This window comes from Oryctolagus cuniculus, chromosome 19, assembly GCF_051225735.1.
Source record: "Oryctolagus cuniculus isolate XC-2025 breed Fujian yellow rabbit chromosome 19, ASM5122573v1, whole genome shotgun sequence".
In the NCBI taxonomy this organism is placed as follows: Eukaryota; Metazoa; Chordata; class Mammalia; order Lagomorpha; family Leporidae; genus Oryctolagus; species Oryctolagus cuniculus.
In genome coordinates, this window is record NC_142885.1 from 58,729,339 (window position 1) to 58,756,116 (window position 26,778).

At 54.8% G+C, this 26,778-nt stretch overlaps 1 protein-coding gene and 1 long non-coding RNA gene across 3 annotated transcripts; both read right to left on the minus strand.

The window, feature by feature from the left end:
- Positions 1–21,245, minus strand: LOC108176783 (uncharacterized). 2 transcript variants are annotated; one of them, XR_011384694.2, is made up of 4 exons: positions 20,989–21,245; positions 10,818–11,043; positions 388–463; positions 1–250 (listed from the first exon to the last, which is right to left on the minus strand). It is a non-coding gene; the product is annotated as an uncharacterized LOC108176783 (long non-coding RNA). The 2 variants fall into 2 exon arrangements; XR_016226184.1 differs by lacking the exons at positions 1–250; positions 388–463 and adding an exon at positions 8,834–9,910 and having other exon boundaries at positions 20,989–21,138.
- ITPRIPL2 (ITPRIP like 2) lies at positions 14,105–20,521 on the minus strand. Its single transcript, XM_051847471.3, has one exon. The coding sequence runs from the start codon at positions 20,150–20,152 to the stop codon at positions 18,545–18,547; it is 1,608 nt and encodes a 535-aa protein (XP_051703431.3). The 5' UTR covers positions 20,153–20,521; the 3' UTR covers positions 14,105–18,544.
- Positions 21,246–26,778: the final 5,533 nt, after the last annotated feature.

The window sequence follows — 26,778 nt, forward strand, 5'->3', positions numbered from 1 at the left end:
TTTCTCCCCATACCTTTTTTATTTTTAAGATTTATTTATTTATTTGAAAGTCAGAGTTATACTCAGAGAGAGAGGGAGAGAGAGAGAGAGGTCTTCCATCCGCTGGTTCACTCCCCAAATGGTCATTAATGGCTGGAGCAGAGCTGATCCGAAGCCAGGAGCCAGGAGCTTCTTCCGGGTCTCCCACGTGGGTGCAGGGGCCCAAGGACTTGGGCCATCTTCCACTGCTTTCCCAGGCCACAGCAGAGAGCTGGATCGGAAGAGGAGCAGCTGGGACCCAAACTGGTGTCCATAGGGAATGCCGGCACCACAGGCAGCAGCCTCACCAGCTACACCACAGCGCCAGCCCCCCCACTCCACCCCATAACATTTTTGAAAAGTTATTACCTTAAGCTTCTGCACTTTGGGATGGCTTGTTAAGCAGCAAGAACTCTGTCTTCAGCTCTGACACTTGGAGAGGTCTCTGTGAACCCGGAATGAGATGTTAAGTCCTCCACCGTCCCTCATGATCCCATTCTGGAGCCTTGAACCTGGTTGCTTCCCACGGCGGTTCCTCCCCATACCCTCCCTCTGACCTTGACCCCGTTGCCCTAACCATCTCAAATCCTGTGTGATTGAGGACCTGTCTGTGGTAGCTTAGCAGGGCTGCCACAACAACTTCTACAACAGTCACTTATTTCCTTGTAGTTCTGGAGGCAGAAGTGCAGGTCAAGGCGCCACCCTCTTACTGGGTCTCCTCCCATAAGGACATGAGTGCTTCTGGGCCCCGCTCTGATGGCCTCATTCTAGCCTAACCACTGCTTGAAAGAGCTCATCCCCAAGTGCGTTCCCCTCTGAGGTCCTGGGGCGTAGGACACAATTCAGACTCCACCATCGCCCCGCCTCCCCCACTTCAGGGTGAGATTCAGATCTGGCCACAGAAACTGTTGTGCCTTTTCACAGCCAAACAAACATCTCCCATTCATTGGTGGGACACGAGACATACTTGTTCTACTTGAGTAGGTGTTTATTTTAAAATGTTGGAAAGCGATGTATAACAGTGCAGCAGGTGAAGCTGTCTCTTGGGACGCTGACATCCTATATTGGGAATGCTGGCTCGCATCCTGGCTGTTCCACTTCTGACCCAGCTCCTGCTAATGCACCTGGGAAGGCAGTAGAAGATGGCCCAAGGGCTTGGGTTCCTGTACCCACGTGGGAGACCAGAACGGAGTTCCAGGCTCCTGGTTCCAGCCTGTCCCAGCCCCAGCCATTGCAACCATTTGGGGAGCTAACTAGTAGACAGAAGATCTCTCTCTCTATCCCCCTGCCCCTGTTTTTTTCTCTCTCTCTTCTCCCCTGACTGTTACCTGCCTTTCAAGTAGATAAGTAAAACTTTTAAAAAGGAGGGAGAACTATGTGTAGCTAGCACATTAAAGCACATTGTCACAGATACTGTTTGGAATGAGGCTAGAGCAAAAAAAAAAAAAATCTTAGTCCATCCAGGCTGCCGTAACGAAATACCATAAACTGGGCAGCTTAGAAACACATTTATTCCTCGCAGCCCTCAAGGCCGGGAAGGCCAAGATGCAGGCGCCAGCAGATCTGGGTCGGCCGAGCTCCCACTTCCTGTCTTGTTCCCGCGGCCTCCCTTGGCAGAAGGGCAAGGCTGTCCCTGGGGAGCCTCTCACAGAAGGGCTGATCCCATTCATGGGAGCTCCGCCCACCAGCAATCCCCTCTCAGAGGCCCCACCTCCTAACACTGTCACTCCAAAACTTAGGTTTTGACATACGAATTTGGGGCAACACAGACATTCAATCTATGGCAGGGTTAAGGAGAAAGGTTCAACACAGTCATCCCCCTGACCATGCTCCAAGGCTCCAGTGGATACGGGAAACCGCTAGAAGTACCCAACCCTGTAATCTAGTGTCCTTCCCACACACTGTGGCTGTGTCTTGCAGCTCGAGGTGTGACGGTGACAACAGCATGCATTTCTCTTTCCTCTCCATCATCTCATGGACAGAAGGTGTGATTACCACCATTTGTAGCAATATCAGCATGTGATTGTTTTTATTCTACTGAAGTTAAGAACTTGCACCATTTTGCTTCAAGGAAACAAAATGGCTTCTCTTTGGCAGCTCTGAATTGCCAGCACGCTGACCGTGGCACCCCCGTGGCACCCAGAGGTGCTTATTAAGTAAAATAAGGGTTCCTTGAATGCACTGTGAAACCAAGTTAGCAGACTTAGACGCTTCTAAATGACCAGCAGGTGGGCAGTGCAGATAGTGTGGCTATGCCAGGCCAAGGGATGCTGCATGTCCTGGGCAGGCCCTTCAGGTGAACTTGAACTCTTCTCTTGGAGCACCTGCTTATTAGGGTATGACCTTGGGCAAGGCTCTCAGCCCTGTAGAACCCTTGTCTTTTTTTTTTTTTTTTTTTTTACAGGCAGAGTGAACAATGAAAGAGGGAGAGACAAAGAGAAAGGTCTTCCTTTTGCCATTGGTTCACCCTCCAATGGCCGCCGCGGCCAGCACGCTGCGGCTGGCGCACCACGCTGCTCCGAAGCCAGGAGCCAGGTGCTTCTCCTGGTCTCCCATGCGGGTGCAGGGCCCAAGTACTTGGGCCATCCTCCACTGCACTCTCGGGCCACAGCAGAGAGCTGGCCTGGAAGAGGAGCAACCGGGACAGAATCCGGCTCCCCGACCGGGACTAGAACTCAGTGTGCCGGCCCCGCAAGGCGGAGGATTAGCCTAGTGAGCCATGGCACTGGCAAGAACCCTTGTCTTAAGAGGATTCTGAGCCTGCTTTCTCTCCCGCAGGAAGGCTGTAACAGCGCCTGACTGCTGCGGCAGCCAGGACTCCATGTGTTGATCCACCTTTTGCGTGACTTCTGGTGCAGAGTCAGTGTTCAGTCATTAGGAGCCGCTCTAGGGCTCTAGGGCTGGCTCTGGAGACGTGCACTGAAATGTTACTCCCAGAGCCTTTGCAAGGCTAAGTCCCAGCTCCATGCGAAGCCCTTTCCAGCTAGGCTGATGTCAGCTTGCTCATTCCAAAGCCCACATCCTGCCATTGTGCCCAGCACCACGGCCTCAAGGCAGAGCAATGATGTCATGGGAACCGCTGAGTTTGTCCTGAAGGCATGGGCAAGGGTGGGTGGGGAGGAGCCCCTCTCTCCCACTCCTGGTTGCTAAAGGAAACCTGAGCCCGGGTTCCAAGGGTGTCCGAAGATCTTTCTTTCCCATACGCGTCTGCACTGTTTGAGCTGTTTATAGTCAGCGTGCATAACGTCCGTGATCTCAAACAAATGAGAAGGCTATTTTCATTTTGAACAAGCCAATCCAGGGCTGGCTCATGTCATCCTGGAGTCCCAGGGGCAGTTTCTGACCTCACTGGGTCACTGGCTCCTTGGCCTGGCTCTCTGAACATAATCCAACAGGGCCAGGATCACGAACCGCAGTTCCTTTATCTGCAAACTGACCTGGCTTTCATGTGAAAGCAATAACACTCTGCCCCTTGTATGGTCCCAGCAACCCACAGACTGAAGAGAACACTGCATCGGGCCAGCCTCTTAATGAGCCCTCAATAAAGGGCAACTTTATTATTATTAGCACCTTTATTATTGAGTATTGATTTTATTCTGTGCCAGATACCTTGAAGGCATTCTTTTATTGAGTCCACACAACCATGCAATAGGAAAGTACCATTCCCATTTTACAGATGAGGAAGCTGAGGCTCAGAGAGGTAAAGGGTTAAGGATTCAATTGGTCTGAGCTGGGGCCTGAGCATCAGGACTGTTGGAAGTTCCGTGATGGCTCCACGGTGCAGCTGGGTTTGTCCCTTTTTTGGGAGACTTGAAAGTGTCATGGTGTCTACACTAGGGCAGGAGCACAGCTGGCCACCCTTAGGAGGGTGTTATGGCATCTGGGGGAATGGGTGTGTGCGGAGGCTGCAGACATGTTGGGAGCAGTGGGGTTTGGGATGTGTGTGTGTGCAGGTGCCACTGGTGGCCCTCAGCTTTCCCTCACTCCCCTGTCCACATCCAGGGCTTAGCCCCAGCTCAGTGGCTGCTCTGCTGGGTGACCCTGGGCCTCAGTGACTCCCTCAGATACAGGACAGAAACAGGACTCACTAAATCAAGCCCCTGCCTCCCATGCATGTGTCCATGCCCCTACGAGAGCATGGACTCATCGCTGACCCCAGGTCACTCCACACAGCTCCAGACCCATCCAAGAGCATGCAGCGTCCAGCCACAAAAGACCCCTGTTGCCCCTTTAGGGATTTCCCCCACCCACACCCTTGGTCACAATAGCCCAGGACGACCAATATCATGGCCTGCCTGGGGAGGCGCCAGTGAGCAGCACTGAGTGTGGTATGGGGAGGAAGCAGCCGTGCAGAACGTCCGGCTGGGTGCAAACGAAACTGCCATGCGCTGCAGAGGAGGAGTCAGAGCCTGAGACTGTCCAGCAGGTGCACGGAAGCTCCTCCCACCGGCCCTCGTGCGCGTCTGGGAGCGGCACTCAACACTTGTCAATTTCCACCGCAAGTCCCTCAAGAACCTCTGGTCGGTGTCGTCTCCATCTCAATAAGGAAGTAAATTCCGAGGCTCCTGGGTCTCAAGTCCAACACCACGAGGAACAGAAGCGCCCAGACCAGCCCTGCCCAGCCCGGCCCAGCCCAGTCAACACACAGAATCACAAGAGATAGTAACAGAGGTGGTAGGTTTGAAGCCGCATGGTTAGCTCCGGAGTAATAACTGATATCCCGCAGGGTTTTTAAAACACTTGGATCAAGGATTCTAACCGTGTCCAGCTTTTCCTGTAAAGGGCCAGAGAGTACATATTTTATAATGGTCATTATCAAAACTACTTGATCCAGCCATGGAAGTGCAAAGCAGAGCCAGGTAATGCATAAAGGCATGAGTGAGGCTGCGTTCCAACACAACCGAAGGCAGTGTGGCGCAGCAGGTTAGACCACCGCCTGCGGCGCGGGCATCCCAGCCGCTCCATTACCCATCCAGCTCCCTGCTAGTGCGCCTAGGAAAGCAGCGGGGGAGATGACCCAAGCGCTTGGCCCCTGCACCCATGTGGGAGACCCGGATGGAGCTCCTGGCTCCTGGCTTTGGCCTGGCCCACCCAGCACCTGCTGCTGTGGCCACTTGGGGAGTGAAGTGGCAGATGGAAGATCTCTTTCTCTCTGTTTCTCCCTCTCTCTCTGTCACTCTTTCAAATAAGGAATCTTACACACACACACACACAACTTTATAGAAACAGGCTGCAGGCTGGGTCTGGCCCCTGGGTGATGGTGTAAGTTGACTGTGCTGCAACTCGGTCAACGCTGAGCGAATGTGCGTGACTGTGCGCTGTGCGTGTGTGTGCGTGTGCATGTCTGTGTGTGCAGCGTGTGTCTGAACGAGTGTTGACGCAGCCATGTGAGGACTTGGTTAGTCCTGTAAAGACAGAACAAACAGCTCGCGCCAGCTGACACTTTAACACAGCCACACCAGAGAAACATCTGGAAAGCCTGGAGAGGGTTGGTGGGTGCTAGTCGTTTTCTTTCTTTTTTTTTTTTTTTTAGATTTATTTATTTATTTGAAAGGCAGAGTTAGAGAAAGGGAGAAGGAGAGTCAGAGCGAGAGAGAGCGAGACAGAGGTCTTCCATCTGCTGTTTCACTCCCCAAATGGCTGCAACAGCAGGAGCTGAGCTGATCTGAAGCCAGGACCTCTTCTGGGTCCCCCATGTGGGTGCAGGGGTCCAAGCACTTGGGCCATCTTCCACTGCTTTCTCAGGCACGTTAGCTGGGGGCTGGACTGGAAGTGGAGCAGCCAGGACTTGAACAGGCTGCCCTCTGGGATGTCGGTGCTGCAGGCTGGGACTTAACCCACTGTGCCACAACGCTGGCCCCCGCTAATCATTTTCATCTGGGCTGGGTTTGGAGAGAAGCCACGGGTAGTGGCTGAGCTACTGTGGGGCCCGCTGCCCACGCCTCCATATCTGCTGAGAGAGGGATGAGGTCAGACTTACGGGAGGGGTGGCGTGGGGGGACGGGAAAGTGGGGAGGAATGCCACAAATATGAGAACTGAAGCCTGGAGCTTGGAAGGAGTTGCTGGTGCGGGGAGAGAACTCTGTCCCCTCCAGCTGCGGTGGCTTTTCCCGGCCATTTATAAACATCTGTCCACGGACCCGGGAGGCCACTTCCTGCATGACTAACCTCTTGGCTGGGTTTCTAAGGGCTAGGAATGTGAGTGACCAGTGCTCATTTTAGAGCCGGCAGCTGGGGGTTCCAATGCTCAATGCCTGTTTGCACTTCTTAATGAAAAGGCCTCCTCGTGCTGAGCCTGTCTCCTCCTCTGTGAAATGGGCTGGTACCAGTGGCACCCCTGGGGCCGTTGGCACAGTCCGGGGAGAATCGTGTGCGACCAGCACTTGGCACGGAGCCTCGCCTTCAGGAAGCGCTCTGTGGATGACCCCTGAGTCTGACCTCTGCGGGCTGGTGTGCTGTGCTTCCTGACATCAGAGAGCCCTCCTTAACCCCAAGGCTGCACAAGGCCCCTGGGATCGGTATCACAGAAACAGGTTTCTTTCTAGGCCTGCATTTGCCCAGCTGGGAAGATGCCACGTATGATGCCCCCGGCCCCTGTCCGAGTGCCCGGATTCAAGTCCTGGCTTGGCTTCCAATTCCAGCTGCCTACTGACGTGCACCTGAGCAGCTAGCAGGGCATGGCTCAAATACCTGGATCCCTGCCACCCACGTGGGAGACCTGGATGGAGTTCCTGGCTCCTGGCTTTGGCCTGGCCCAGCCCTGGCTGTTGTGAACATTTGGGGAGTCAACAGCAGATGGAAGATCTCGGTGTCTTTGACTTTCTGTCTTTCCAATACATTTTAAAAAGAGAAGAAACTGGTTTATTGCCTTCAAAGTGTTCAGCTCGGTTGGGTGCTCGGCCCTCGCTTAGTTGGCGAGGGGCTGTCTCCTCTCGCTGGTAGAGGGGTCAGAGTCGGCGGACATGTAGCCGGCACTCAGTGCCTATTTACCGGCTTCCATTGAGGACTTCCCAACTGGGACTATGCTGATTGGAGCCCCTTTCAGCCTCCGGGTGCATTCCATAGGACAGGCTGGGCTGTGCTACCCTGGTAATGTTTCAGAGGCCAAGGTCTCTGAATGGAGTGACTCTCCAGTACAACCTTGCTTTGTGGTGACTCAGTTCCAACTTCAGACACGACGTCACCACCTGCACACTGTCTCTGCAGGGCCATGCTCCCGGCCTATTGCTCAGGGCTGGTCCTGTGTCCCTGCCTAACTGCAGGAAGGCTGGGAGACAGAGCAGGGCAGGGGGGTCTTCATCAGGAGGTGTTCGCCACGAAGGAGAAGGGCTCTCGGGTCTGGGTTCGGTGAGAGGGAGCCCAAATCCACTTGGAAGACTTGGCAAGTGGAGCTCCCTACTGATTAGGGGATTTGAAAACCCAGTTGTCCCCCAGTATCCTCCAGGACCCCTGTGGACACCCAGCTCTGCAGATGCACCTGTCCGTCGGCATAGTGTTCAGTCCCTTCTCAATTATTTAGACTACCTAATGCAAAGTAGGTGCTTTATAAAGAGATGTTACCCTGCGTTATTTAGGCAATGGTGACAAGAAAACACAGTCCATGCGTGTTCAGTACAGATGCAATTTCTTTTTTTTTTTTTTTAAGACAGAGTTACAGAGAGAGGTAGAGACAGAGAGAGAGGTCTTCCATCTGTTGGTTCACTCCCCAGATGGCCGCAATGGCCGGAGCTGCGCCGATCCAAAGCCAGGAGCTAGGAGTTTCCTCCGGGTCTCCCACATGGATGCAGGAGCCCAAGGACGTGGGCCATCTTCTGCTGCTTTCCCAGGCCATAGCAGAGAGCTGGATCGGAAGAGGAGCAGCTGGGACTCGAACCGGCGCCCACATGGGATGCCGGCACTTCAGGCCAGGGCTTTAACCCGCTGCGCCACAGTGCCAGCCCCACAGATGCAATTTCTTGGATCTGTGCTTGGTTAACTTGATGAATGGGGAACCCACAGATGCAGAGGGCTGATGGTAGTTATCAGAGAAAAAAGAATCATCGCTGGGGGCTGGTGTTGTGGTGCAGCGTGTTAAGTCACTGCTTGTGATGCCCTTGTCCCATGTCAGAGCTCCAGTTCCAGTCCTGGCTGCGTGGCTTCCAATCCAGCTTCCTTGCTAGTGCTCCTGGGAAGGCAGCCCACGATGGCCTAAGGACTGGGGCCCCATCACCCACATGGGAAACCGTGATGGAGCTCTGGGCTTCTGGCTTGGGCCTGGCCATTGTGGCCATTTGGGATGTGTACCAGGAGATGGGAGATCTCTTTCTTTTTTGCTCTATTTCTCCCTCTGTCTCTCTGCCTTTCAAAGAAATAAAAATTATTTTAAAAAAACTCATGGCACATTGCGTAAAATATACGGCAGTGTTTCTAGCAGTTTTTTGGTCGTGCAAGATCCTGAAGGCTTCCCCTCTCCAAGTGCCAGCCGTTGGTCTCCATGGCTGGAATGTTTTAATGCTTTCATTTGATAAGGCTCCACAGCCCCTCATCAGAGGCACAGCTCCTAATCCGAGGAGACCGATGATTACATAAACCGCGAAGATAACCATCTTTGAAGAGATAAAGTCCTTAAAAGCTTTTTGCCTGAGTCTGGCAGGCAGTGGGACTCCCAGGTTCTGACTCCCCACATCACTGGAAGGTGTCTCCATGGACTTTAATTTTTTTAAGTGCCAGCTGAAGATGAGTGGAGACGGAGATGGAAACCCAAGGTGGGCAAAACCGTTGTGTAGGCCTGAAGAGAGCCAGTGTTTGGGGAAGACAGCAAAAGGTCACAGGAGGTGGGATTTTAAAAATGTTTATTTTGGTGCAAGAAAGAATTGAAATCCATGCATTCGAGGGGTCTTTGAAAACGCATACCAGGGGGCAGCCACTTGACTTGGTCATTAAGATACTGCTCTGTATGCCTGCATCCCGGATCACAGCGCCTGGGTTCCAGTCTGAGCCCTGCTCCTGCCTGGGTTCCAGTCTGAGCCCTGCTCCTGCCTGGGTTCCAGTCTGAGCCCTGCTCCTGCCTGGGTTCCAGTCTGAGCCCTGCTCCAGCGGATACAGCTCTGGAGAGGCCGCAGGGGATGGCTGAAGTACTAAGGCCCCTGCCGCCCACAGGGGAGACTTGGATTGAGTTTCTGGTTCCTGACTGTGGTCGGACCCAACCCTGGCCCTTTTGGGTATTTGGGGAGTGATCCAGAGAATGAGAGTGCTCCCCCCCAATAAATAAATTTTTTTAAAAATGTGCATATTACAAGAAACCAAGGCACAGATTTCAATTTTTTTGCACCCGAACTTCCCTTTTAATTCTATATTCCATGAACCTTTGGAAGTTCCCTCACAGGTTCCCTTCAGTCTGAAGGCTAAGAGTGAGGGCCTCCCCCACTCTGAACACAGAGGCTTGGCTTTGGGTTTCAGGATCACTCTGATTTCTGCTTTCAACCGTAGTTCTTGGAACTAGAAGAAGGGGAACTGGAAGTGGAATTGAACCCCGTGCCTGCTGAGCGGGGCTTTTCCCACTTGTGTTTCTCAGAGAGCCCCACCCTGAGATTTTCTTCCACCTCCACTTCACCCATCTGTCCCCGCCCACACCCCCCAGTGAGGCTGCACACACCTGGTGCAGAGACCACAGGTGCTCTCCCTGGCCACACGCGGACATTCCACAGGGCCCTGGGAGCAGTGCCCAGGCCTGGGCCATGCGCTCAGAAGCTCTGCTCTGAGGCCCCAGGTGGGGCTCCAACATGGACATTTTTATGAAGGCACCAGCAGATCATTATGGGCTGGGATTGAGAACTATTAGCCCGTGCTTTCTGCCCGGAAGTCCAGCAATGGAAATTACAGCAGGCGGGAATCTTGTAAGTGGATGACATCACTAGAAGGAGAAGAAAAAAAATAAAAGACATATGGGGTGGTTGATCCTGTCCCTGGAAGTCCTCCCTTCCGGGGACTCACATAACATTCACAACCACAGACTCGTTCATGCCTCCTGGGGGAAGGGAGTTGGGTGGCAGGGAGACTGGGCGGGGTGCCCAAGAACGACCTCTGGCCACAAGGATTCGCTCTCCCATCCTTCCAAAGCCGCCAGCACCCTGCTTCGAAGCGAACCCAGCTTCTCCATCGCAGGAACCCAGCTACTCCACCGCACGTGTGTTGCTCTTAGATTCCCCCATTGAAGCCATCACAGGAAGGGTTGGCACCCCTGTTTTGCAGACGAGGAGGCTGACATCCACATGAATTAACTGACTCTCCCAAAGGAGTGCAGCCTTGGAATGATGGAACTGGGACTTCAGGTCTAATAATTACGGAGCATTTGCTATATGCTAAGGCTTAGGCAAGTATAAATGAATAATCATGGCATTATAATTCTCTAATTCCCCCTCACTTCCTGACACAATCTTCTTTTATTAAAAAAAGATTTATTTATGTATTTGAAGGGCAGAGTTATGGGGGTGGGGGAGGGAAGATGTGAGAGAGAGAGAGAGAGCACGCGAGCGAGCTTCCATTCACTGGTTCCTTCCCCAAATGACTGCAATGGCCAGCGCTAGTCCAGGCCAGAGCCAGGAGCGTGGAATTCCATCCGGGTCTCCCACATGGGTGGCAGGGGTCCAGGCACTTTCCCAGGCACATTAGCAGGGAGCTGGGTTGGAAGTGAAGGAGCTGGGACTTGAACCAGTGCTCCCGGATGAGATGCTTGCATTGTTGCTGTGCCACAATGCCAGCCCCTTGGCATACTCTTCTGCTATTTGTCCCTCGCACTTCTGAGGCCAACTGTCACCTACCCGCTAACGCCCACTCTTCCTTCACAGCTTGCTCAGGGTTGCTGTCGGTCAGGTACCAGACTCTCTTTCCCAGCTTCCCTTGCAGCAAGGAAATGGTCACATGTCACCATCCTGGCCAATGAGATGTGAGAGGAGGTCCGCTGAGCTCCCAAATCCATTGTCTTTAGTGCTTCCTTCAGACAAAGCTGAGTGTCTGGAAATGCAGAATCCATGGCAGGGTCCTGACCTGAGAAGCACAAAGGCACAAATACCTGAGATGACATTGCAAAGCGATGCCCGGGTCCTGATTCATCCCTGGCTGCTGCCTACGAACCTCTAGCCCTCCGGCTGCCTGATAAAACACACCTCTATTTGTTGAAGTCACTTCCGGTAGGTTTTTACAAGTTGTGGCCAAATTGCAATTGTGTTCCTAACCAATGCAACCTCCCACTTGCACTGAATTGCTGTTCTTTTCCTTTGCACTTGACGCGTGCCTACCAGCTTAAACCCGTGAGCGTGACTGAGGCACGGCCATGTTAGCTTCCCGAGTCACTGCCTCTGAGACTTGCAGCAGCACGTCACTCAGGTCTGGCACTGTTCCAGCTCCCATCTGTCTTTACAAGACCAAGGTGGGTGCAGGCACGCATCCCAGCAGCTGTGCAAACACTGCACAGCGATAGTGGCTGCTACTATCTACTACGCCAGCAGTAGACCAAGCTGCCGAGGGAAGCCAGGATCCACTGTGGGGCAGGCGGTGTGGAGCGGCAGCCGAGCACCTGTGCAGAAGTCTGGTGTTTGACCTAGAAGCTGAGACGCTGAGATGAGACATCCACACCCCACTCCGAGTGCCTGGGTTTGGGTTCCAGCTCTGGGTCCCAACTCCAGCTTCCTGCTAATGCAGACCCTGGGAGGAAGCACGTGACAGTTGAAGTAGCTAGATCCCTGACACCCATAAAAGAGACCTGGCTCCCAGCTTCAGCCTGGTCCCACCCCGTCACACTCTCACCCTGGGGAGTTAAGTTTCCAACATACAAACATTGAGGGACCAATTCAAAGCACAGTACATCCAGATGAGCCAGTAACTACTCCACAGTAAGTGGCTGCTGGCTTGGGATTGAAAACACTGTCTACTTTTGCTTAGCGTCTGTGGGCCAACTGGGTGGTTCTGCTGACCTGGGCCAGATTTGGCTGACCTTGGCTGGGCTCACCCAAGAGTTTCCATCAGCACCCAGGTCAGTTGTAGGGCCAGCGAGGGACAGGGAGGCCAGACTAGGGTGGTCAGCTGAGCCACGTGGTTGCCCACCCTCCAGCAGGCCAGCTGTTCACGCGGTGGCGGGAGCCTTCCAAGAGAGCAATAAGAAGCATGCAGGACCTCTTGAGGCCTGGGCCAGTACCTGGCCTCCTGTTCCTTCTGGCACATTCTATGTCCGGGGCAGGCGAAAAGTCTGCCCTCCTTGACCGGATTCACTTTGCAAAGGGTGGGAGTAGGGGAAGGGCTGGAGGAGGGGTGGTCCACGGTACCCAGAGCAAAACCTTCCAACGTGGGAAGGAAAGAGACTAAGAGAAGCCGGTCGCAGGCAGGCAGATGGCTGGGGGCACACGACAGGCCCCACCATGGAGCAGGAATGAGCTGCCCAGGCAGCCAGGGGAGGCTGCAGACTACGTGAAAATCCCGCTCCTTGTCCACCAACGCACACCTGGGGCTGGTTCACAGACGCCAAGCCCATGGTGTGCTGAATCTCATCTAATTCTCCACCCTGCTTCCGGATGAACTTCTGGGATGAATCTCATTTTCCCGGATGTGGGACTACAGCTTCAGGGAGCACTGGGCAGCCTGCAGAGATACACAGGGGTGGGAAGGGCAGGATGCAAGGTTGGAAGACAGGTCTCGGCATTGTTCTGTGCCTACAGCTCTGGCGCCTCCAGGCCTGGACCACCGCAGCATCCGGTTAGCTCAGCCTTGCTCCAAGGTTGGCCAACTGATCACGTAAAGCGGCAGAGAGTCAAGGTCTCCAGCTGTGAGGGCCACTGGGTCTGTATTACAATGACTCAGTCCTGCCACATAGTAGGAAAGCTTCCCAGAGCAGGATGTAAATGAATGGGTAAGGCTGTGTCCCAGCAAAGCTTTGTTGCCAAAAATAAAAACTGGGGGGGGGGGGGGGGGGGACGCCAGCCAGCCTCTGCTTCCTCCATTCTTCACATGGCAGCCAGAGTGGGCCAAATTCACGGGGGACACTCTGTTCCTCCCCAGTGCCCTCAGCACCGGGCCACGCCCTCAGCGGGGTTTGCAGCCGTGTGTGTATGTGTGTGTATGTTTTTGTGTGTGGCCCCGGAAACAGTGACCTCCCCACTGCCTAGGAGCTTATTAGCATCACAGGCCCCACCCCAGACCTGCTGAATTCTGATTGGACTCCTTGCGCCTCACTCACTCCAGTGGGAGGAGCTCAGGCTCGCAGACCCCCTGTGCCCTGTCCCAGCCCTCCTGCCCGGGACTCGCTCCCTTTCCAGCCCACTGGAGCGCTTCCACCTCTGCCTTAGGTACGTTCTTGCCCAGCCGCTCCCTTCACGTGGCCAATCCCTGCCTACTTAGGCATGGCTTCTCTGGGCAGCCCTCCCTGAAGTCCCCAAGCTGCAGGAGGTGCCTCTCATGAGCCCTCCCCAGCCCAGCCCCCACCACATCGCAAACCAGCACCTCTTTAGCCAGCTGCCCCTCCCAGTGTGCAACAGCACAGGAGAAAGGTCATGCCTGCCTCGGCCACCTCCGTGTGTGTCCCCAGTATCCCAGGGAGCTGCTGCTCTCGCTGAAAAGGAAACAAAAAAACACAGCTGCTCCCCTGCACCAGTGTCCCGGGGCTGCAGGTGTCCCTCAGCGGCCGCCTGGCCCTGAGGCTCTGAACAGTTCATCCACTGCCAAGATTCGATCCCACGCTAAGCCTGATGGGATTTCTTATTAGCCGTGTTTACCATTTGGAGAGGGCCTAAGGGGCTAAGAAATTTCCGGGGCCTAATTCTTGAGTCAGAAACGAGCCACAGGTCAAGACTTGAACTGTGTTGGGGGCAGAGAAGGGGTAAGAAGGGGACGCGTAGAGAGGAAGGGCAGGGGCAGGAGGCTGTAGTAGGCAGGATTCCAGGCTGCACACCTGCAGCCAATGACCTGGCATCCCACGGTCCCCTGCAGCCTTCCCGCACGGCCAAAGGCCTCCCATACACGCAGGTGAGGTTTGTGCAAAGAAGCACAAACCAGGGCGGGCAGAGCTGCCCTCCGAGAAAACGAGCACCCTCCCCCAAGTCACCATTCAGTCCAGAGCTTTCTACAAGTTTCTTTATTAATAAAGCAAAAAAATATATATATATATAAAGAACAAGGTCCCCAAATGACCCCTCTGATTAAAAAGTGCAAATTCACTCCAACCTGAAAGAGAACACGCATGGCAGGCCTCGATGGTGTGGACCACGGAAATGTGGTGCGATTCAGCGGCACTGGAATCACACGGCTGTAGCAACTAAACCGGATCTGATGAACTCTTTGGTCTCTGCTATTGGAACACAACCTCTGCTTGGACTGCCGCAGTCCGAATGCTTCATAGTACACAGTTTGGGGTCAGAAGACACATTCAAGGTTACAACAAAATAGGAGGAATGTCTGAAGCGATTGAATCAAGGCACTTTTATAGCAAAAAATGCTAAAACACTCCATCTCTGATACTTCAAAAACCAGATTATATATATATATATATATATGATTGCATAGTCCTCAGCCTCTCACAACGTATACTTGCTTTAGTCCCACTCAACCATGTGCTACATAGATATTAAAGACCAGTCATGTCTAAGTATCAGACAGGCAATCAGAAAAAAAAAATTAACCAGCACCACAACGATAACACGGAACTGTTTCCCTCTGGAAATGTTCGCGAATGAGGCTCATTTTCTCCATCACTGGAGAGGGAGAAATAAATTTTCCTTCATGTGGAGACGAGCGAGGAGAGAAAGACCTCTCCAAGGTCAAGGGCACGGCACAGAACGAGCGGCTTTGGGGGTGTTGTTTGGTTAACTCCTCCGGCGCTGGGATGCCCGTTTCAATGGGATCCAGACATTCCAAGCATCGGATCAGAGCCGTGTCCTTGGCAGGGACAGTGGCACAGGTCTGAGACACTCGGCTCAAAGCCTCAGCACTGCTGTGCCGAGGTCACAGGAGCCGGCTGTCACGTCATCGTCGACGCACAGGCTCGAACACCACTCACAAAAAATATAATGATGACAATTAATTTTACTCTAGGAACAAAGCGCAGCGAAATGAGTTCTCCTGCAAGCCCTCCTGATGAGTCATCTGCAAGCCATCAGCAAAGCCGGCTGCCCCGAGCCACCAGGAAGGGGACGAGACCTGACACAGGGTCCCACTCGGAGAACGGCTCCGGGATCAGGGGTCCTCCCGGGAACTCTGAGTTAAGTGTTATCTGTGGCTGGGTTAATTTTTTTTTTTTTTTGGTTTGTTTCTACAATAAAGCTTAAGTCTGAGGGATAGAGAAGACCTGAACTATCCCCCCACGATATATAACACCCCCGTATCCAACACAAAAGATAACCGCATACAACTTGGGGGTCAAGTTCACTGTATAAGGCAGGGGTCGCAAACTGGTGGCCTGCAGGCTTTCATCTGGCCCACATAGGGTTTTGGATATTTTTAAATTATTTGTTGAACAATCAGGAAATTTGACTTTAAAAAAATATGTAGTTTCTATCCCTTTGTCTCCCTTGCTCTGCATGGAGCTGGATGAGGGCTGCCCCTGGAAAGTGGGCACCGTCCACTCCCCCCATAACCCCCCTCCCCCCGCCTTTTCTGTAGGCTGCTGAGTTTGCGACCCCTGGCTGGAAATAGCACACACTGAAGAACGCGTTTCCTAACCCAAACCTCTCTCACACCCTCGCAGGATCCCTTCTCTCTCTCCCTTTCACTTCCATCTCAAGTCCTCCTTCCTGAAGCCGCCTTTCTTTCAGCTTCAGTTTCATTTCAAAAAAAAAAAAAAAAAAAACCAAAAAAACAAAAAACACACAACCAAAAAACCAACTCCATCTCCCAGCCCACACCAGAGCTCCAGGAAGGCTCCCAAGCCCGCCGGGTGGGAGGCGCTGAGCGCCGTCTGGCCGCCGCTCGCCTGAGTCATCTTCCCCAAAACATCTTTCTCTGGGCACCAGCGCCAACAGCTAACCTTTTTGGTGGCTGCTGTTGAACCTTTTTGTATGGGGATATTTGCATATATGCATCCCCAGTACCAATCCTACACCAAAAATGTGTACATTTCAAATGATGGAGCCCGCATACAAAACAGAGTTGAGCTTAATTTAAGTGCCTTGGGCAGCCTGGTTAATGGCTGTTTTATTCATTTGTGCGTGGTACACATTTTGGATGGCTACGCATGGACCAAAATTGGTCGAAATCCCTACATTTTGGTTACCATGTACAGAGAACAATTGCTCAGCATGGCATTTAAATAAAACATTAACATTTTTAAAAATCACAAACACAATGCCCATTAATTTAACATAATTAAAATTTTAAATTTAAAAAAATAAAACTTAAAGATCTCGAGGATGGATGAGGCTTTGGGTAATTAACCTGAAACAATAATAATAATAATAATAACAATAATAAACTACGATAACAGTATGTTACCAGACTTATGCTTCAAAATATTAAGATAAAAAAGAAACCATCAACTCAGCTAGAAATATTTGGAAAATTCAGCTTTCAAAGCTTTATAATCTCTCTAACAGCCTCATTCTCCCCCCAATGCTGTAGACTTAATAACTGCAGGAGGAGTCGTGGCTGAGCATAGAAATATATATACACACATATATATACGATCTACTTTGGCACTTATTTTAAAAAGTTAAAAATAATGCTGTGCAGTTTTTAATCTTTGCAAGAGGCTGGCAGACAGCTTTGCTCAGTGCGGTACCTTGTGACCTAACAGTGACCCCTGAGCTAGGCGTGACCTTGATGGAGCCCACAGGAACCACGCCCAAAATGACCTCCAGGAGCCAGCACATTTGCAGGTGTTTCCCTTTCAGTCCACAGTTGCACACCGGACTGTGCAGCTCTGATGAGAAGGCTTCCTTATCGATCGCCGATGCACGATGATTTCCCACGGTGGCCAAGCGAGTCCCCTAAAGAAAGGTTTAGGATGTCCCCTCAAGATAGCTCAGAAACTCAACAATGGCCCTGTTCACCGAACTATTTCTACCTTCCAACTTTTACCTTTGAGAGTCAAAGGAAGTACATGTCTTTGTTTACAAAGAGGGAAAAAATTCCAACGTACAATGCTCAGACAGGCTGAAGAACTTAAACCACATTCTGGACTCGGGCTACAATTCTGGGCCATTCTGATCTTAAACCACAAACGAGAGCCATCAGCAATCTGGAAGGACAAGGAATTTCCCCACCGACCCCTCCTAGCTGCAAAATGCACTCAGCCCGGTGACATTTACACGCAAAAGACAGCATGGGCAACCCAGAGCTGTGTTCGCGTTCTCACCCCACTTATTTACTCCGCTGACGCACCAGGGAGTGACTGATGGGCAAGCACAGAGCCTCAGCTACCGAGCTCTCTAAGGGAGACGTTTTGCAAGACCTGGGCTGAGTGCATACGGGTTTCTGGTGCAGGGGAGACACCCTCGCGACCACGAACCATCACTGAGCACGGAGGCCCGGCAGCAGGCACTTCCTCTTCCTTTGCTACTAAAACTCAGGGAGAAACCTCTTCCCCAAGGGCTCTGCTAAACAAAACCAAACCAGAGGTTTCCGTCTCCAGCCAGAAGCATGCCCTACAAAAACACCTTTATAGACAATGGCTGAAACACCTCTTTCTCCAGAACCAGCATGCTGTCTGCCCTCGCAGGTGTTGTCTGCAACATGCGCCTTGCTGTGGCCACACTGTGGCCGGCTCCTACAGGACCTGCTCAGCCGATGGGTGTTGACCGACTTCGGCATCGGTCCGCTTATGGCCTGGAGGGATAGGAAGCTGTCAGGCTGGCCGCTTGCCATGGCCACACACTTCATAATCAATGCACCTGGCCCCCTTTCAGATGCAACACTCCTGCTGCCGGTAATTACAACATGGGAGCCTGCACGCCCTGCATGCTTCTCCATCGGCCCCCGACAGCCGCGCGGCACGTGCGACTTCATCGTCCACGGGCCTGCCAAGCACCCGAGGTGGCACCGTTGAAAAAAGTACAGGAATATTCACTTGGACAGAGGAAATTATATTCCTTGGAACATTCACCGCTGGAAAAGAACTTCCATTCCAGCTGTGGATAAAGATTTAAATAAAAAAAAAAAAATCAGGAACCCAGTACCTAGCAAGGAATCATCTCAAAAAACATTAGTTTTGTTGTTGTTATTATTACACATTTGGTCCTGTCTGCAGCTAGCTTGGGCTTCCTCCACCCGACTTCCCTAACAAGCTGCGTTAGCAATCTTCATCCACAGACCAACATCTGGGTCCACTCTGTATCACCTTCCACAGCTCGCCCCCGACGCCGGGGCAGGTGTGATGAGTCTATATCTGTGTTAGTGATGGTGGAGCCGGGGGTGATGGTTAAGCCACCCAAAGCCTGTGGCATCCTCCAAAACTCTCCCAGCCCCTTCTGCAGCTCCTTGGGCCAGAAGCGGTTTCCCCATCACCCCACCCCCAGCGGCTGCAAGCGGTCCCAAGGGCGCTGGGTCACGTGGGGGCTGTCCTCGGGGCTTACGGTTCACCTTCTGGGAACCCCAGGGTGCGCTGGCTCCGGGGTGGGGGGCACCTGGCGAGGTAGCGGGGCCCCCCATAGGCCCGCAGCAGCTGGGGCAACCTTCGCCACGTGGACAGCAAGCGCGCCGCCGCGAGTTCCCGGGTGCGCCTGTCGAAAGCGGCCAGGAGGTCAACCGGGGCGGCTTCGCGCAGGACCTTGGGCAGGGGGCCCACGTCGCTGGCCGCGCCGCCCGGGCCCAGGACACAGTGGAAGAGCGTCTGGCGTCGCAGCAAGCAATCCCTCAGAAATTGCACCAGCTCCTCCAAGCACTCGCCCAGGTGCGCGTCGTCCCAGCCCTTGGCAGGAGGCCCCTCTCGCAGCAGCACCGCCAGCAGCACCGTCTTGAGCGCATACGAGGACAGGACGCGCTCCCACTGAGCTTTGGCCATCGGGTCCAGCCCGCGGGTGCCCAGGTCGCGCACGGCCTTAAGCAGCTGCAGGCACTTGAGGTAGCAGGCACCTGGAGGGGCCCGTTCCTGCAGCCAGCTCAGCAACTTCTGCTCCTGCCGGGCTGTGTTCACGCCCCACAGCGCCTCGGCGCGCAGGCCTCCCGGGAGCTCCGACAGGGGCCCGACCGGCAAAGGTGGCGGAGGCGGCGCCACGAGGAAAACCCCGTCTCCCAAGTGGACGGCGGGGATGAGACGCACCGCCATGGAGAGACGGCAGCAGCCGTAGTCGGTGCGGCAGGGCAGGATGTGCAGGGTGGGCGGCTGCTCCGGGCCTCCCGGGGTCAGGCTGACCCGACAGCGCCCCTCCAGGCTGTAGCGCACCGTGGCCAGAGAGCGCTGCAGGTGCGCCTGGAACCAGCGCAGCACCAGCGTGGCGGAGAGGTGGCGCCGCCCACGCACGTCCACGCAGAAGCCATCCGAGAACGGTTTGCAGTCTCGGAGCCACTGGTTCCCTGGGGGCCCCGACGGTGACGGTGGAGCCTTGAGAGCGCACACGAAGCAGCCTCGGAAGGCCGGGGCCAGCTCCGGCTCCTGGCCCAGGCTCCGCGGCTCCAGCGCCACCAGCGGCGGCAGGCGCAGCGGCACCAGCACGTCGAAGCCGTCAGGCCGGCGGATCTTGTGCTGCTCGTAGGCGCTGCCCACCTGGATGAAGTCTCCGCGAAAGGCCAAGGCCAGCGCTCCTCCGGGGATGGGGCCAGGGGACCCCCGGGCACGGCCAGCGCGCACCAGCTCGCCCACGATCCGGCTCACGTGCGCCTTGCTGTGACCCAGCACGTGCGGCGACAGGCGCACCTCGTGCTCGTAGTAACTCTCCAGCAGGACGCCGAGGCCCGGCTCTCCGAAGGGTCTTGGGGAGAAGGTGGAGTGGCCGGCCACGCGCGACGACCCGGGCAGGAAGCGCTGCCGCACGGCGTGGCGACAGCGTAGGAGGACGTAGCCTAACAGGAGCAGCACGGTGGCCTTGAGCAGCGGGAAGCCGCTGTCCGCGCCGTCGGGGGGCTCGGCCGGGGCGCCCCCGCCGCTCCGGAGGACATGGTAGAGGCACACGAGGGCGGTGCACAGGCCAGTCACCAGGGGCCAGAAGACGCGCAGATTGAGGGTATAGTGCACCGACATCCCGGGCGCCCGGGGCCGCGGCGGCCGAGCAGCCCAGGGCGCCAGCCCCGGCGGCGCCCCCGGCCCAGCATGCGCGCAGAGCCCGGGCGGCCCCGCTGTCCCCGTCTCCTCGGCCTCCGCGGCGGCTCCCCCCTCGCAGGGCCGGGGGAAGCCGCCCTCCGGCTCGGCCTCCTCTCCCAGCTCAAGTTTTCCTTCCAGCTGCGGCCCGCCCTGCACTCCCCGGCTCCGGGCCGCGCCCTGCGCCCGCGGCGCGCTGTGTCGCCCTGCGCCGCGCTGTCCTCGGCCAGCTTCTGGCCCGGCCCGACCCGCCTCGCCTCCTACCGCGGGCGGCCCTCCCGGCTCTCCGGCCGCTCTCCTGCTCGCTGGATCCCGTTACCCGAGCCCCGCGAGTTTCCTCTTCCGAGGGGAGGCGAGGCCGCGCCAGCTAGCGGGGAGGAAATGCCGAAGTCTGGAGCCGAGCGCGCCGCGGGGGCGGCCCCCGCCGGGCCTCCGCCTTAAAGCGACGCCAGGCGGCGGGAGGGACTTTGGGACGCGCCTGGAAGCGGCCTCCCGCGGGCCTCCCCCGTCCTCCCTCCCCGGAGGCACGACGAGCCCGGCCCCGGTTCCGGGGCGGCGGCCTCGTCCGGGGAGGCTCCGGGGCTGCGCCGCTCTCTCCACGTTGTTAGCCCGGGAGACCAAAAAGCAGAAGGGGGTGGTGGCGCGGCGGCCCCTGGCGCCGAAGTGGCCCGTGCCTTCTGCAGCCGTCCTTGGCCTCAAATCAGCCTTCCCCGAGCCTCTACTGGGTGCCCGGCCTTGGAAGGGACAGGGGTGGGTCCCCGGGTTCCCAGAGCACCTACCGCGCGCTCGAGGCCGGGTGCTGGGGCCATGGCAGAAGACGCGGCAGACTCGGCGGCTGCCCCTTCCTGAGGCTTCCTGCTCCGTAAAAAAGCGAATTAGAGCAGCAGGGGCCCCAGTGCGAGGAGGCCTGCGAGAGGAGGAGCCTGCCTGGGGAAAGGCCAGGGGAAGCGGTGGTGCAGAGGGCTGCGCGCCACCCCCACGTCCAGCGTGCTCCGTGCTACCCTGTTTCCTCACTCGCTGGTGAGGCACCCGGCCCAGGCCTGCGCAAGGGCTCGCAGCCTTAGCGGCACTGTGCCTTGCAGCCAGGCTCCAGGGATGCCAGGGGGCTCCCAGGAAGGGAAACCCTGCCCTGGCCCTTGCTCGCTGTGCCGCGAGCTGGTCAGGGCCATCCTTGGGACCTCAGTCCCGGGAGTCCTGTTTTGTTTTCTGCTTGCCGGGGCGTGCCCCCTGATTGACTAAGTAACCCCCTTTGTTCACTGTCCTGTACCTTCCTCGCTTCCACTGCCGTTTGAGGAGAGCAAGGGTAAATGCATTTTTAAAAACTGGAAAACAGCATGCTTAGTGAACTAAGCCAATCCCCAAAGAAAAATACCATATATTCTCCCTGGTCTGTGATTAATAGAGCACCTAAAAGGTAATGTATAGAAGTGAAATGGGCCTTGCGGCGCCGGCACACCGGGTTCTAGTCCTGGTTGGGGCGCCGGATTCTGTCCCGGTTGCCCCTCTTCCAGGCCAGCTCTCTGCTGTGGCCAGGGAGTGCAGTGGAGGATGGCCCAAGTGCTTGGGCCCTGCACCCCATGGGAGACCAGGAGAAGTACCTGGCTCCTGCCGTGGGATCAGCGCGGTGCGCCGGCGGCGGCCATTGGAGGGTGAACCAACGGCAAAGGAAGACCTTTCTCTCTGTCTCTCTCTCTCTCACTGTCCACTCTGCCTGTCAAAAAAAAAAAAAAAAAAAAAAGTGAAATGGACACTTGGAGATGCAGTGACTTTGAACAGCCCTCTCTCCACTGTTGAGGAAAAGGTTCTTTTTTATTCATACAACTTGTTGAACTCTTAGTATGGACTGAATCATATGTGTATAAAGTTAATTGAAAATAGATCTTAGTAAAAAAAATTAGAATGGGAATAGGAGAGGGAGGAGGAAGATGGGCAGGAGGATGGGTACACTGGGAAGAATCACTTTATTTCTAAAGCTGTGTTTATGAAATGCATGAATTTTGTATTCCTTAAATAGAAGGTTTCTGGGGGAAAAATTTTAAAAATGTGTTTGTTCAAAAAAAAAATCGCAAGAGCTGCACATAGTGGGTAAAACCTCTGCTCGCAGGGCCGGCATCCCATATGGGCATGGGTTCGAATTCCAGCTGCTACATTTCCGATCCAGCTCCCTGCTGACGGGCCTGGGAAAGCAGCAGAAGATGGTCCAAGACCTTGGGCCCCTGCACCCATGTGGGAGACCCAGAAGACGCTCCTGGCTCCTGGCCATTTGTGGAGTGAACCGATGGATGGAAAGCTCTCTCTCTCTCTCTCTGCCTCTCTGTAACTCTGCCTTTCAAATAATAAATAGATAAGTCTTTTATTTAAAAAAATAATCAGGACCCAGCTGCCTTCGGAGAATCGGGACTCCGAGGGTGGCCCCCGTGTGACACTCTGGGATTATCTACTTCCAGGAGAAGATCACACCAGAACAACCTTTTCTTGTAATTCCATTTTCCCCCCATGAATGTTTTGAAGCACCCTCGTATTCATACTCTTCGGGTTACAGGTGACAGAAAAACAGCAAAGAACGGACTTGCGGAAGTAAAAAGGGTGGATTGCTTCAGGTTAACTGAGAAGGGTTTGGGCATGCGGTTTCAGGTGTGGCTGGATCTGGGTGCTGCTGTGTTGCTACTGCCCGGCTCTGCTCTCCTGAGTGGTCTGTACTCTGAGGCGGTTCCTGTCCACGTGCCCTGGCTGCTCGAGTCTCGCATAGCTAGGCCTTCAGATGGCCTTGGGGTCTACGCTGAAACTGACCAATGGAGAGGATGCGCTGATGGGCCTCATTTGGGCTGTGTCCTCCCCAAGTTCCTATGTTGAAGCCCTAATCCCCAGTGTGGTGTATTTGGAGGGTGGGCTTTTAGGAGTTAATTAAGGTTAAAAAAGGTCTGGCGGGGGGCCGTGTGGATCCTAATCCAGTAGGCTCAGTGGTCTTATATGAGGAGGGGGAGCGAGCCATCCCTCTTCACGGGCACCCACCCAGGAAAGGGCAGGTGAGGTCACGGTGAGAAGGTGGCCGTCGTCCAACCAGGAAGAGTCCCATCCTCACCGGCAGCCAGACCACGCCCGACCTTGACCTCTGGCTCTCAGCCTGCAGAGCTAGGAGATCGGCTCCCGGTGTGGACGCTGCCACTCAGTCTACAGAGCTGGTGTTTGTGAGCACGGCCCGAGCTGACTAATTCAGGACGTGGGGGCAGCCCTGCCCGTGTTATGGGGACTGTGGGTGCAGGGGTCCCCCAAGGGAAGTCAAGATGCTGTGACTGGAAGAGGACAGGGGCGTGTGTGGCGTTTTGAAAAGACAGCTGACTCCAGCTGGATGCATTTCCTAACCTCTCCTTGCCTACAAGCTGGGAGTGAGGCTGGCAGGGGGCTTGGGCAGACGCAGAAGTGTGTGACGTCCAGCTGAGCCACACTCAGGATCTCAGGCTGACACAGCCTGCTCGCCAGAGCCGGAGTCGGCATTTTAGGCACGTGGGCTGTCTCCTCGGGTCTGCTGCTGTGGTTCTACGTCAGCTGCGTGTGCCTCCTGGGGCCAGTGACTGGGTGGCCTAAGACAACCAGAATGTGGGGCCGGCACTGAGGCACACAGAAGGTTAAACCACCACCTGCGATGCCAACATCCCATATGAGTGCTGGTTTGAGTCCCGGCTGCTCCACTTCCAATCCAGCTCCCTGCTAATGCCCCTAGGAAAGCAGCAGAGGATGGCCCAAGTGCTTGGGCCCCTGCCACCCACGTGGGAGACCCGGATGGAGTTCTGGGCTCCTGGCTTCAGCCGTTGTGGCCATTTGGGAAGTTTAACCAGCGGGTGGAAGATCTCTCTCTCGATAACTCTCCCTTTCAAATAAATCTTTAAAAAAAATAAGCAAGAAATTTACTCTGGCAGCTCCTGAGGCTGGAAGTTCAAGGGCGAGGTGCCAGCCGCTCTCCCTCCATAGGCTCCAGAGGACCCTCCCTTGCCTTTTCCTGGCTGCCCGTGCCTGGCACTGCAGTCCCTGCCTCTCTCTCGACACAGCCTCTTCGCTGCGTGTGTGGCTGGGTCTCTATCCAAGTCTCCCTTTCCTTTTCCTACCAGCCATCTTGAACGGAGGGCCCCTCAGTCCAGTGTGCCCTCAATTTAACTCGTTACCTCTGCAGAGACTCTGCTGCTGGAGGATGGCCCGGGTCCTTGGGCCCTATACCCACAAGGGAGACCAGGAAGAGGCACCTGGATCCTGGCTTCAGATCGGCGCAGCACACGGGCTGTAGCAGCCACTTGGGGGGTGAACCAATGGAAGGAAGACCTTTCTCTCTGTCTTTCTCTCTCTCACTGTCTAACTCTGCCTGTCAAAAAAAATTTTTTTAATTAAAAAAAAAAAAAAAACTACTGCTGAATGAAGTCCCAGGCACAGAGGATACAAACGTATCTTTCTTAGAGAACACCATTCAACCTGCTACGGCATCCAGAGGCCATATGAGCAAGAGCGCATGACCTGCTCTGCCCCTCTCTGCCCCTTAGAAGGACACCTGTCACTGGACGTGGGGCCCACCTGGCTAATCCCGGTGACCTCATCTCAAATGAAGCATCTTAATTTAATTATGTCTGCCAAGACCCTTCCCCCAATAAGGTTCCTTGCACAGGGCCCATCCTATGTGTGACTGCCTTTCTCTCCGGGGAATTGGTTCCACAGCTCGTTTCCTCCAGAGTTTAAGGTACAGGCTCCGATCTCTGCCCTTGGAAAGGCTAGCGTATGTATCAGAGCACAGACAGACGTCTTCACTCATTCCCTGCTCTGCGCCAGGCAGAGGGGAGCAGGAGGGAAAGCAGAGTTTTTGATCTTGCAAAATAAAAAGCTGAACAGTTGGTGAGTGGACCCAGAAAACCGTCAGTACTTCTTGGACTTTTGCCAGTCATTTCATTAAAAATACCTTCTAATGTCAGTATTTGACCAAGGCCACTCCTGTTTTTTTAAGTAGCTTAGTAAATATGTGCACACACCCCTCCCAGTGTTTCTGATTTCCCAGAGGTGTGTCCCAGGGGTGGGGGGAGGGGTGACCTGGGGCGGGCGTTTGGTACGGTGGCTAAGACACTACTTCAAGTGCCAGGGTTGGAGACCTGGCTGCACTCCCGATTCCCGCTTTCTGCCCGTGTGCACCCTGGGAGGCAGCGGCATCTCCTGGCACGCTCAGGCGGGTGCTCTTGTTAACGCCATCTCACATATGGCAAAAATGAGGCCGAGAGAGGTTAAGCAACTTACTCAAAGCTGCACAGCTGGTGAGTCTGACTCCAGAGCTGGGCTCTTAATCTCTATGCTTCAGGCTCTCACACTGGAGAGGGCTTTAGGGAACAGAGGGGAGCATTCTGGGAAAGCAGGTTCATTTCTGTTCCTAGCTCTCTCCCCCACCAGCAGAACTTCAGGGAGGCTGTTCTAGGTAATGTGACAACAAGGGCAAACATTTGTGGTCCAGGGGCACGTGACTTCCAGGAGCGAAGGGTATCGGTCCCGTGGAGGCAGAAGTCTACACTCAGCTAATGGACACCGTGGCTCCGTTCAGTGGACATTCACCCTAGCCTTCTTCCAGGGAGTCTTCCTTGGCAGCAGGGACTGGAAAGCAAAACCATGCCCATATGCCCGGATGCAGGGATAGGAGCTGCCCGAGATACCTGCTTTGCTGGTGTGGCTGGCTTCACAGGCGGACGGTTCTGAAACTCACGTCTGGAGCAGGGACCCTACCTCCAGGGGCAGCTCCCTCATGGGGGCAGAGGCAGCAACTGCCTGCTACGTGGCTTAGGGGTCATTTCTGGAAGTTTTGCTCAGAGCGCTTTCCTGCAGGCTTCCCAGTGATTCTCAAGTACCTGTGATCAATGATCCGCTGCTGTTCTTTCAAAACATTCCCTTTTGATTTCGCCATGCAGGGCTATTCCCCAGCTGACATCACACAGAGCCCACAACGCCCACACTGGTCCACCCCCTAGACAGGGAGATGAGCGCATCCATCCTAGTTTTGTGGGTGTCACAGCAATGTCAAGTTGATGCAGATGTTTCTCTTTTTTTTTTTTTTTTTTTTTTTTTTGACAGGCAGAGTTAGACAGTGAGAGAGAGAGACAGAGAGCAAGGTCTTCCTTTTGCCGTTGGTTTACCCCCCAAGTGGCCGCTACGGCCAGTGTGTTACAGCCAGTGCGCTGCACTGATCTGAAGCCAGGAGCCAGGTGCTTCCTCCTGGTCTCCCATGGGGTGCAGGGGCCCAAGCACTTGGGCCATCCTCCACTGCCTTCCCGGGCCACAGCAGAGAGCTGGACTGGAAGAGGAGCAAACGGGACAGAACTGGCATCCCAACTGGGACTAGAACCCGGTGTGCCGGCGCCGCAGGCAGAGGATTAGCCTAGTGAGCCCCGGTGCTGGCCAATGCAGATGTTTCTAAACACTCACAATAGTGTCCCTTATCAACAGTTTCCATTGCCTGCAGTCCAAACACATTGTATGGAAAATTCCAGAAATAGATGATTCATTGTAAATTACATGCCACCTAAGAAGCATGCGGACATCTCGTGCCATCC

Bases quoted from the DNA above. Each gene is read 5' to 3' on its own strand.
- ITPRIPL2 (XM_051847471.3), bottom strand. From the start codon at position 20,152: ATGTCGGTGCACTATACCCTCAATCTGCGCGTCTTCTGGCCCCTGGTG.